The sequence below is a fragment of the Nomascus leucogenys genome, chromosome 2 (genome assembly GCF_006542625.1).
Source record: "Nomascus leucogenys isolate Asia chromosome 2, Asia_NLE_v1, whole genome shotgun sequence".
Classification (NCBI taxonomy): Eukaryota; Metazoa; Chordata; class Mammalia; order Primates; family Hylobatidae; genus Nomascus; species Nomascus leucogenys.
Genome location: NC_044382.1, coordinates 10,743,679 through 10,756,358, shown reverse-complemented (window position 1 = coordinate 10,756,358; position 12,680 = coordinate 10,743,679). Strand labels below are relative to the sequence as shown.

Sequence of the window (12,680 nt, the reverse complement as noted above, 5' to 3'; positions counted from 1 at the left end):
GCCAGCCTCCGCCTCTCAAAGCTACCACTCTAAATTAGCCAAGCTCCTTCTGTATCATAAGAAGAAAATAAAAATTCACAGCCTTTTGAATTGGTGGGGGCTCTTGTTGCGTGGATGTTATGCATGAGGTTTTTTTGTTTGTTAGGTTTCTTTTTAAAATCTTTCATGGTTGTTTAATCAGAGACAATGCTTGCCCTTAATTTTCTAAGCCAATTTGAAGCAGAAGCCTGGTTACCAAGATTCTGCTTGAAATCCATGTCTTTGCTGTCATGTAAAGCATATGGGAGAATGGCTGTTCAGCTTTTAGGTATGCTTCTCAGTTTTTATTAAATGGTTTTGTTTTCACATGAGGAAAAGTGATGACATTTACCAAAAAGGTTGATAGTTTAGGGTGAAGCGATGATCCCTGTATTCTTAAGAAGTCACAGGAATGCAGGATACAGAGCTGAGAACGCAGAGCCTTTGCCTTACTATTCCATCCCAAGCCCCTAACCTGTGCCTGACAGAATGCTGGGTGCTGTGACCAAAGCTCCCATCCCCCGCATGACATGACTGGGAAGGGAAAGAAGTGTGTAAGCTCCTCTTTTATTTTTTGTAAGACATCGAGGACTGGTTTTCTCTATCTCTTGGAGTGTTAGCAAACTCTGAGGATGGCACTTTGGGGGCCCCTCATTTGCCTTTCCTTTCGGAGGCACAAGTGGCCAATTCTGAGAGCAATTGAGTTGTGCTTGAAAAATGTCAAGTGCATTTGGAAACTACACATTTTTGCTGACGCCTGGAGTCCCGAGCTGAGCTACTTCCATGACCGACTGCTGGGAAGAAGTTCAGTTGGGGCATCACAAGTGATTCATCTGAACACACTGAGCAGGCCCCTGAAGGGGAGAAGCTGTCTTAATAGCCGGTTCAGGGAAAAATCAGGAGAAGTCCCCTAAGCCCTCTTGGTCCTCCCTGTGACCATCTGGCCAAACCATTACCTTGTGGGTCTTGCTTCATTTTATTTGATTTTCCAGCAGCATGTGACTGAAATCCTTGGGTGAATCAAAGCTTGCAGTTTTTTTTTCAACTTTTTGTTATGAAAAATTTCAAACATACAGAAAACTTGGAAGAATAGTACCATGTAAGAATAACCACCTGGTTTCAATGATTGCTATCATTTTCCACATTTGCCTTATCTGTTTTTATAGAGCTTGAGAGATGAGATCTTTTTGCTGAATCTTTTGAAAGGAAGTTGCAGACTTCATGAAACTTCACCTAAAGACGCCCACATCCAAAACTTCCATTAAAAAATATATATCTACTAACAATCTGGTGTGTCCTCTGCAAGTAAGATGCATTTGGAAGGGCATAAAAATGATTCAGGTAGAATTTCTTAAATGTTAAGGTACGCTAGAATCAGCTAGGGAGCTTCTTTGCTTCCTTTTTTTTTTTTTAGATGGAGTTTCCTTCTTGTTGCCCAGGCTGGAGTGCAATGGCACTGTCTCAGCTCACTGCAACCTCTGCCTCCTGGGTTCAAGTAATTATCCTGCCTCTGCCTCCCAAGTAGGTGGGATTAGAGGTGCCCGCCACCACACCTGGCTACTTTTTTTGTATTTTTAATAGAGATGGGGTTTCACCATGTTGGCCAGGCTGGTCTCAAACCCCTGATCTCAAATGATTCGCCGGCCTCGGCCTCCCAAAGTGCTGGGATTACAGGCATGAGCCACCATGCCCGGCCACTAGGGAGCTTCTTAATCGATATACTCCCAGACTCCACCCCATACCTGGATAGGGCCCAGGCTTTTGTACTGTTTTTAACACTGAGTGCTGCGTTAAAAACAGTACAAATTCCTGGGACCGGGCAATCACTTGAGTGCTGTGTTAAAAACAGTACAAACTCCAGGTATTTATGGGACACAGTCTGAAGATCACTTCCATCGAATCTTTCTCTTTTTGTTTGCTGAATTTAATCTTCTAAAGATTAGTGACACCAGAGTGTAACTGTATCATGGGAGAAATAGGATTCTACTTATCGCTGGTTTTTTGTTTAATCATTTTAAACCCCAGAGACTAGAAGGAAGGGAGGTGATAACTAAATGGGTTTCTTTCAGCTGCGATCATCACAGACACCACAGTGCCAATGAGCGGCCTGAGAGATGCATCCTGCAAGGGTTTATGCAATGTTGAAAAGTATGCAGGTTGTTTTTTATGTGGAGGGATCTGGCCTTGCATGTGTAAATATAGACTCTTGCCTGCATGTACATATGCAAACTTGTAAATCTGTTTGGCAAACAGGCATCAACACGGCAGGAGGAGCCTATTTTAAAATTAAAAATGTTCACAGCACTATTCTTTTAGCATTCATTATTTTGGTCTTGGAGAATGTTGTAAGTTATTTATTTAACAAAGATTTGTTAAGTTCCCCCACTGTAAGCCAGGCTCTATTTTAGGTGACAGGATACAGCATGAACAAAATAATTATTTTAAACTTTATTGAAATTCAGTTCTAATGATGGGGACAGACAATAAGTAATATGCAAATATACCTATGCATTTAATGAAGAAAAATAAAGCAGTTATGACAGGGCAGATAGTAACAGAAATTGAAGGGGCCCAGGAAGATCTCTCTGAAAAAGTGCTATGAGAGCAGAGATTGAAGGAACAACTTGTGCAGATATTTCCAGGTAGAAGGAACAGTAAGTGCAAAGGCCTGGAGAAAAGAAGATGTGATATGATGGGCAATAGCAAAAGGACAATATGATGGATGGAGTGAGGGAGGACAACAGCAGTGGAAGCTTCAGTAGGAGAGGTAGCCAGAGGGCAGATCATGCAGAGAGTTGAAGGCCATGAGAAAGACACCTGATTTTATTCTCAGTGTTATTAGAAGCCTTTGTCGGGGAGAAAGCACGCTTTGTTTGATGACATGTGACCTAAGCTGACTTTATTTTTAGAAGAAAGTGTAGAAAATGGACTAAATTGTCAAGGGAACATTTTTAGGATTTCACGAAGCATTGCCATATGCAAGTTATAATCATATCCTTCTATTTTTCTTATAAATGAGTGTATTAAAAATAACATTAAAGGCAATTTAAACTTCTTAATCTTCACCATGTTGCTCTCATGTTGCTAAAACATTTCTATTTTCAAGTTATTTATTCTGTCCACAAATATGACTGATGTCCAGGCACTAATATTTCGACTCTGGAGATAACAGGAGTAAGGAATATCTACCAGTTCAAGTGTCCAGGAGTTCACATTCTGGTTGGGGATAGACACATTTAAAATAATTATAGGGAGAGATTAATAACACCAGGATATAACTGTATCATGGGAAAAATAAGATTCTATTTATAAATAGAATCTAGATAGATAGATAGATAGATAGATTTGAGTGCACAAAGTGAAGGGGGCCATGTTAGAATAGATTCCCCAGGTAGGTGGTTGGAAGGTGGGTATGAGTTAGCTAGGATGGGTTAGGTGGGACAGAGCAGAAAAAGCCATTTGATTCAATTGAACAGGCTTGTTAAGAGAAAGTGTCTTTTTGTGTGGCTGAAGCATGAGTGCATAGGAGCTGGGAGCACTGATTAGAAACAAGAGTCAAAAAATGGGTAGAGAGCCATGGTTCCATGTTGTAGAGAGCCTGGTTCCGTGTTGAAACTTAGATCTCCCCTTTCAGGCATAGAAGGATAACCACGGATTTGTAAGCCAGAGCACACTGGCACTGTGGCTTGGGAAGGAAAAGGCAGGAAGGCTAAAGGATGGGGTTGGTGGGTGAGGTTTTCAGAAATGAAATTGATGGGATTCGTTAAGCTATTGGATGGGGAAAGGCAAAGGAAAAGGAGGAAGTTCCTTGGGTAACTGGGAGTAAAGGAAGTCCAGGAGGGGTGCAGTTGGGCGTTTAAAGGAATAAGAGTTTGGTTGTGACTTGTTCAAGACAGCTGTGACATGTAGAAGACAAGCTGCCCAATGCACAACGGGATGTGGGTCAGGAGCTAAGGAGTCATGAGTTAGATAGAAATGGAGCATTGGAGACTCCAGACGCATCAGTGGTGGCTGAAGCCCTAGAAATTGGCAAGATCGCTAGGATGCGAGAACTGGCGTTCAAATGTTTTCACTCATTAGTGACTCCTTACAATGCCTTTACGTTCCTTTATTTTCATTTGATTTCCTATTTTCACTACTCACTCTGGGAGAATTGTTTAAGAAATAAATTTGAAGGAGTCCTAAATCAAATTCCGAGGTTTCTCTGTCACCTTGGCTTTCTGCTGTGGATATGTTCTAGCGTTGTTATAAGGCAGCGAACTATTATTTAGTGACTTAGAGAACTCTTCAGGTGTTTGTTCAACATTTGCCAAGCTTTAAATTAAAATCTGCATTTCAGGCTCCTTATGTAGCTCTGAAGAATTAATAATAAAAGCTACTTACATGGGCTGACACTTACTATGAGACACACCTTGGTTAAGTGCTTTTGCTACGTAATCCTGCATGATATTGTAGGATTAGTGATGCTTTTCCTACACAGTGTTGCAATCCTCACAGCAAGCAGTTATGAGGTACCTGTGCTCTTATTACCTCTGTTTTACAAATGAGGAGATGGAGGTTCTCAAAAGCAGTGTCGGGTACTTGTCGGAAATGGCACGGCCAGGACTACCAAGGTCTGTCTTGTGCTACGATGCTATCATGAACACCATGCCTACTGCCTCCTCTTCCAAAACAGCATTTTAAAATGGAGCATTAAAAGAGAGCCGTTGAACAAGGAGTCCAAAGCCTTATTTACGGAATCAAACTTCTAGGCTTTATTTTAACGTTAGCTATGTTAAATAATTCACTAATCAGATACTCATTTTCTGACATGATTGTCAGTCATATTGGGTTTGTTTGATTTCTGTGAAGGATTAAAATACTTTCAAGGTTTTATCTGGAAGTAGCCAAGATACAAATATTTATAATGACAGCAATCTTGCCTTAGAAGCCCACTGGGAAAGCCTGCTAGCCCCCAGAGGCAAGGCAGTGTGGTGTAGTAGGTCTGATTAGAGCTTCCAAAGGGTCTAACTGGATGTAAATAAAAAAATTTTTTTAAGTCAGGCAGACTGGAGCTTGAGCCCTAATGACCCTGCTTGCCAACTCCGAGCGTCAATTTTCTCATCTGTAAAATTGAGGTAATAATAGTACCCACCTCCTGGGATTAATGTGAGGTTTAGTTGCAAGTAAAACATTTAGCATTGTAACTGACACATTGTGAGTGGTCAATAAACTAAGTAGCACCTACTGAAGAGGTCAAGAGAAAGGAAATAACTGTAGTAACATTTTGAAACCTTAGAATCGCAGCTGAGTAAAACTGCAAGATAATGAGAAGACTTCATCCATTCATTCACTCATTCATTCACTAAAATCCCCCTCTGCATGTTGGGCTCGATGTGGGTACTGGGAACACAGGACGAACAAGGTACAAAATAAGATATAGTCCGTGGCCTCCAGCTGCTCAGATTCTAGCATTTACTTAACTCCTGCCTTAAACCCCGCTACACATTTCCTGGAAGACAAGTCATCGTTTTAAACAAGGTGTAGCAAGTCACATTTGAAGTCTTATAAGTGGCATGTATAAGAACGAATCATCAGAGAATTAATGGTCCTTCCTTAAAGTGCCCGTGGAGTGACAGACTCCCGACACTGAGGAGGAGCTATATCCTCTTCTACACTGCCTGTTCTACTGTATGGTTCTGCTGTGTGGTTGTCACACCACAGCTCTGGCTAACACGGACACCTTATTCAATTGATGGGCAAAGATGATTCCAAAGAAATAATCATGATCACATGACCGTGGAGAAGGCATCTCAGAACAGGAATCAGGATTTCAGGGGAGGTGAAAACAGAACAAGGGTCAGAGACAGTGTAGGGTAAAATGTAAGCACACAGGTTTTATTGAAAGACAGAACTCTGGGTTTCAGTCCTCAGACAGTTGCTTGGCTTCAAAGCCTAATATCTCCAATCTAAAATGGAGATATTCTGCCATAAAAATGGAATGAAATAATGGCTTTTGCAGCAACTTGGGTGGAACTGGAGGCCATTGTTCTAAGTGAAGTAACTCAGGAACGGAAAACCAAACATCATATGTTCTCACTTATAAGTGGGAGCTAAGCTATGAGGATGCAAAGGCATAAGAATAATATAATAGGCCGGGCACGGTGGCTCACGCCTGTAATCCCAGCACTTTGGGAGGCCGAGGCGGGCAGATCACGAGGTCAGGAGATCGAGACCATCCTGGCTAACACAGTGAAACCCCACCTCTACTGAAAAAATACAAAAAATTAGCTGGGCGAGGTGGCTGGCGCCTGTAGTCCCAACTACTCGGCAGGCTAAGGCAGGAGGAGAATGGCGTGAACCCCAGGGGGTGGAGCCTGCAGTGAGCCGAGATTGCGCCACTGCACTCCAGCCTGGGAGACAGCGAGACTCCGTCTCAAAAAAAAAAAAGAATAACATAATAAACTTTGGGGACTTGGAAGGAACGGTGGAGGGGGCGAGGAATAAAAGACTATATATTAGGTACAGTGGACACTGCTCTGATGACAGGTGCACCAAAATCTCAGAAATCACCACTAAAGAACTTGTCCATGTAATCAAAAAACACCTGTACCCCCAAAACTATCGACATTTAAAAAAAGGATATATCTGGATTACAGAAAGAAAAAATTAAAAATTTTAAAAAATAATGAAATAAAATGGAGATATTAAAATATTTAGTTTGTAAATAGTTGTGACAATACATTTCAAGTACCTTTCAATAGTAGGTATCTAGCTCTATCCATGTTCCTCTGAGGACGTGATCTCATCATTTTCATGGTTGCATAATATTCCACAGTGTATATATACCACATTTTCTTTACCTGGGTGACAAAGTAATCTGTACATCAAATGCCAGTGACATGAGTATACCTATATGACAAACCTACACATGTACTCATGAGCCCAAAATAAAAGTTTTTTAAAAATAGTGGGTATCTAATATGTGATAATGCTTAGCATCCTCAACCTCATCATCTCTGAGGAGGTGACAGTCATTCAGTTTCCATATTTGCTTTGAATGCTTTGCAGGTTGTTGTGGAAAATAACAACTAGATGCATATGTGAAAGGAGCAAATTATGCACATTTATGGAATTAATCTATGTCATCATCGAATGTAATGTTCGCCCCTTCTTCCACTCCAGGGTAAGCTTAGTTAACTAGGATTGTGCTAGGACTAGATAGAGCAGAGTGGAAGAAAAATAGCTAAATGTTGCTCCTCGGCTACCCATGACCACTCTGACTCTTTCTCTTTTCCTGGCAGGCATTTCCTCTTCAAGACCTCCTCGGGGAGCACACCCTTGTTTAGCAGCTCTTCCCCGGGATACCCTTTGACCTCAGGAACTGTTTACACACCCCCGCCCCGCCTGCTGCCCAGGAATACTTTCTCCAGGAAGGCTTTCAAGCTGAAGAAGCCCTCCAAATACTGCAGCTGGAAATGTGCTGCCCTCTCCGCCATTGCCGCGGCCCTCCTCTTGGCTATTTTGCTGGCGTATTTCATAGGTAAGTCAGGGCAGCCTTATTCAGCAACGCTGGGGGTGACAACATGGGGGAGAGGCCATGGACTTGTGAATCTAGAGGCCCTCTGATGTCTGTACAGTTTGCTGCTTGGCTCCTGAAAGATGTGATAATGAGTGATGGATGGAGGTGATTTTTTCCCTCCTGAAATCCACTTAAATCTGATGAGTTTCTCCTTCATGTTTCTAAATGACATTCATCAGAAGGGAAATTAAGCATCCTTACTATATCCTTTCTTGGAGATGAGCTGAGACTTTTCATTCCCGCAAACCTATCCCTCACTCTCGGAGTGGCCTTCTAGTTTTCTCCATCCTTGGATTTTAACCCGGGTCTGTGCTTTGAAATGTATGCAACATTGGTTAACTTCAGCCAAAAACCGAATTGAAGAATAGTGGTTGGCATGCCTGAGAACATCTTGATTCGAGAGAAAGCCAAAGTAGCTAGCTTATTTTCAGAGCTGTGGAACAGAAACAGGACTGACAAGCTGGAGCATCCATCCAGGTCTTTATACAGAATCGAATTAGCCAGACACACTTGGCCTTGCCCATATCCCTTCCGCAGCCTCTGTCTTCTCATCCTCAACTCTCTCCTCACCATGGGCAGCTGAATCTGAATCAGGGTCACCTCTCCTGGCAACTGGGCTTCTGGTGACTTCGTGTATGACATAGGTGAAGTTGCTGGAGTGTCTTTCTCCGCATGCCAAAGGTGTTGGTTTACAGCCATAGGGTGTAGCCGTGTCACCACAGAAAGTGGCAGATGCTGAGCGCCCAGGGGCAGGGTGCCACGTGCATAAGAGCTTCTCGGGCTGCACACAAAGCCTGCTCACAGCTCCTGGCCCCAACAAAGAGCCCCAAGGCTGCTGCTGTGTCAGTTAAGCCTGCCAAAGGCAGATCTCCTGGCTTAGGAAGAGGCCATGGTGATGTTTGTTAAAGTTTATTTGAAACACTTGATGGTTCTGGCTTGGTTTCAGGGCAGCTATGAGAGACCTGCCCAGTTTGGCTGTGCCATGTTGCACAGCCAACCCATAAAACACCAGCTCAATGAAGCTGACTCCAAAACAGTTCCCAACATGTATGCTGAAACTCCTCCCATTTGAGAGAAAAGAAAAGACAACCCTGATTGTGTTGGCCTTGCCCCTTCCCTCAACATAAACCCTCCCTTCTCGCTCAGCATTGGGGGCTCCCACACTTCCTTCATCCCCAGGCAGCAAGCATGGTATCTGCCAAAGAAGGAACTGGCCCAGCGCTTCCCAGACCATTCTCCTAAGCTTGCCTAATGGCAAAGGGGCATGACTGTGCACCCCCACAGATCTGGGGCCCTGCCTAAGGCAGACCAATACGAGCCAACAATTGACATAAATTTTTCAGCTTCTTCCACACTATAGCTATGCCTGTCTTAATATGGAAAAATAAGCATTTATATTCCTTACCAGTTGCATTTCTCAGGAATGCCCTCCCAAAGTGAGAAAACTGACTCTCCAGGGAAAGGTGCCGTGTTCATCTAGGGCTTTGCAAAAGTGTAGCTTGCACTCTAAACCACAGCTGTACACCGGAACTGAGGCCTGAGGCCCAAGCACCCCTAATTTCGAGTCATGTCTGCTCACTTACCTCTTGATGAAGGATGAAGTAATGGATTGACCTGAGAAAGGCGGCAGGATATCTGTTGCCCCACTGAATCACTTGAGTACGCCCTAGTGTGTTGCTAAAGTAGCTTTGTGTGCTTCCGCAGGTGGCTGTTCAGGGGGCTCCGTGGAAGCAAATTGAATGTGCCTTCGGGGTCTTTTCATGATTTGGTTTTGTGTCAGAAACTTCAGAAGGGGTTCATGTGCTCACTTCTCAGGTTTAATGTTCTGTGGGGCCAGTGAGCACCACGGGGAGCCCAGATACAGAAATTGAGGTACTGCCTGCCTCTGCCAATAGCGTCCCAGTGCGCCTTCTACTCTACTTGCAGGAGAGAGAGAGATGGCTACTGCCTGACTTATGGGGCTTGATAGTTAAAATAGAATAGGTTTCTGTAAGGGCAGTCATATACATGGGAAACCATATAGTGAGAGTTTAATGTTTTAATCAGGTATGTAACTTGTAAATGATAGATTAGGAAATATATTTATTTTCAATCTGCAGGCTGCTGGAAGCTAGACCTGAGCATCTTAGCATCGTTTATTAGTTCATAATCCATCATTTCCTATTATGTATTCTTTAGGTAAGATTATGCTTTGACCCTGGAGTATCAAAAAACAGTTTATGACACAAAACGAGTGATATAATGGGCCAATTTACCCTGCAGTGATGGCAGTGAGCATGCAGCTATAGGGCTACTCTCAGCCACTCTCCCGAGGTGACCGCAGGTCTGCAAGCGTGGTAAGGGGTCATGATCTGAAGTTCTGATCTTGGCCCCAGTTATTCCTTTCTCCTTAGCCTTGGCAAACTTGTTTGCCTTCTGGGTCTTGGTTTCCTAAGTACAACATGGCGGCAGGATGGTTATTTACGTGCAGAAACTCAGAAGTATGGTGAGGATTAATTAATGTGTACAAATCACTTTGAAGATGAAAAGCAGTATATTATTACTTACAAAGCTGCAGGGGCATAAACAGTGCATTGCAAACACAGAGAAAAGTGCCTTTTGGAGAACCAATGATTGTGCCCACCTGGGAAACAAGCCATCAGGGAAGGGCAGAAAGACAACATAAAAACCGAGGCCCTCCTGTTAAGGAAACCGGCACTTTTAAGGGCTGAGTCCATTCTGGTTCACACATGACTCTGCATTCCACTAGAACATGACAGGTCCTGAAATTGATGCATCAGCCCCAGGACCTTTATGGGCAGGCAGTGGGTTCAGGCCTGCCAGGCACTGTGACAAATAAGTCAAATTATCATCCTTGCATGTTCAAACCCGAAGAAAGAAGACTTTCCAGAAATGAGCAATTTGGAATAGCTCAGCCCCCTGACAAGTTCTTCCATAGATCCAGGCCCGTGGGTGGGTGTAAAAGCAGAATGCCAGCCTTGTGCAAACTAGAAGACCCAGGCCTTTACCAATTCAGCAAAGATGCCCAGTTCCTGCCCACACAGCTGGGGTCAGAGAACTTTTACAATATGCTCCTCCATCAGACCTTCTCTGTGCCAAATTCTCTCAGTGTACAAACATCCTGGAATAAATTACTCTGAAAAGCTGCATAAACCACCAGGGGACCACTTTGTGCATCACTCAGGCCCTGGCACAAACAATTCCTAGGGAATACTGGTTTAGGAGAATTTTTCTGTGAAATGCAAGAGACTTTCCTCTCAGGAAGGTGTCTTTCTTCTTTAGGCAGCTCAGGTACTTTCATTGCCTGCACCACCAGAAGTCCCTAAGTTTCTGAATCTTATAACCAAAGTATTTTATTACCAGCCTCACCTATTTTAGACCAGATGTGTTGTGTTATCTTGATAGTATGCATAACAATCACTAGTTAGAACCTTCTACCTGTTTAGAACTAGAAGCATTTCCATTTGAAGCGTTGTTTGTTTGTTTGCTTTTGAGACAGAGCCTCACTCCATTGCCCAGGTGCCCAGGCTGGAGTGCAGTAGCATAATCTCGGCTCACTGCAACCTCTGCCTCCCGGGTTCAAGCGATTCTCATGCCTCAGCCTCCCAAGTAGCTGAGATTACAGACCTGCACCACCACGCCCGGCTAATTTTTGTGTTTTTTAGTAGAGACAGTGTTTTGCCATGTTGGCCAGGCTGGTCTCAAACTCCTGGCCTCAAGTGATCTACCCGCCTCAGCCTCCCAAAGTGCTAGAATTACAGCCATGAGCCACTGCACCCAGCCCATTTGAAGCACTTTTATATAACTATTCAATTTGAATCATATCCCCAGTCATCAGTCAACACTCTAGCAGAAAATAAAATCTGGATATTACAATCATTTGACAAGCACTGACCCCGAGGCCCAGAGAGTCTAAAGTCTCCTGGCTAGGTAGATAGTTGCAGGGCGAGCACTAGGCCCTTGGTCTCTTGATGTCTCATCGAAGGTCTTTCTCTTGACTCCTTTCTCCTCAAGATTGCAGTTAACCAGTTTCTCACATACTGTATGAAAATGAAATAAATGATCCCGTTGGCAGCATTAACTCACCTTATCTATCTCTATCCTCTTTAGCAAGGTAGAGTAGTTGGTTCCTCCTTCCTGAATCATCTTCTAACACAGTGGATAGAAACTATAGCCCCTCCTCAGTATTATAATTGGTCCTTATAGTTCTGCTTTCCAGTTGTCTTGTGTTATAGAGGTCAGCAAACGTTTTCTGCAAAAAGTTGGAGACTAAATATTTTTGGTTCATGTCCTACTTAGTGACAACTGGTTAACTCTGCTGTTGTAAGTTAAAAACAGCCATAGACGGTGTGTAAACGAACAGGCATGGCTGTGCACCCATAAAACTTTAATTATGCCCCCTGGTTTTTGACTTTTATGAAGTTTGTATGTGTTACGAAATATTGTTTTCTTTTAAAAAAATTTCAGCAATTAGAATGTAAACCCATTGTTTAGATAATGTGCCATACAAAAACAGGTGGCAGCCTGGATATGGTCCACAGGCCATAGTTTGTCAACCTTTGTTTGATTACATTACAGCTTATTTCCTAAGAATACCTTTCAGGGTGTCCACATCTCTATTACAAAAACTTGCTTCCCAACTGGCTAAGAGTCCAACCATATGTCCACTGTCAATGAAGCAGGTGACTGACATTTTCTGATACTGCAACTCCATTTCGCAATGAGTAATTGCATCTAACTTTCTGGTCCCAACCAAAACGTAGAAAAAGCCAGTCAGTTTTCTCTTTAAATACTTTCTATAGGATAAATTTTTCCAAGGAAAATTTTAGGAATTTTAGGACACTTCATCCTGAAAGCATAGCTTTTAACTAGACTGCTTGAAATAGTGCTCCAATCCATGGATAGAGTGGAATTGCCTGGCCATTTTGCCTAGTACTCATTTGTCCTCAATCTTTGATTATCCCAGATTCCTTTGGAAAATTGTCACCTGTTTTAAGAAGTTACTCAGTTTCTGATGCCTTCATTGTTGAGGTTTTCCAACAGACTGTAATAGTGCTGTGTCATGGAATGACATCATTGCTTTCTTGTCCTAGGTTAACAT

The 12,680-nt window shown here is 43.0% G+C and overlaps 1 protein-coding gene across 9 annotated transcripts in view; it reads left to right on the top strand.

Moving 5' to 3' along the window:
• TENM2 (teneurin transmembrane protein 2) overlaps window positions 1-12,680 on the top strand; it is a 1,389,831-nt gene that overhangs the window by 1,112,502 nt on the left and 264,649 nt on the right. For all 9 annotated transcript variants that reach the window (XM_030825348.1, XM_030825333.1, XM_012505108.2 and 6 more), the window contains one exon: window positions 7,302-7,540. In XM_030825348.1, the coding sequence (XP_030681208.1) occupies window positions 7,302-7,540 (239 nt within the window). The remainder of the gene's footprint in view (window positions 1-7,301; window positions 7,541-12,680) is intronic.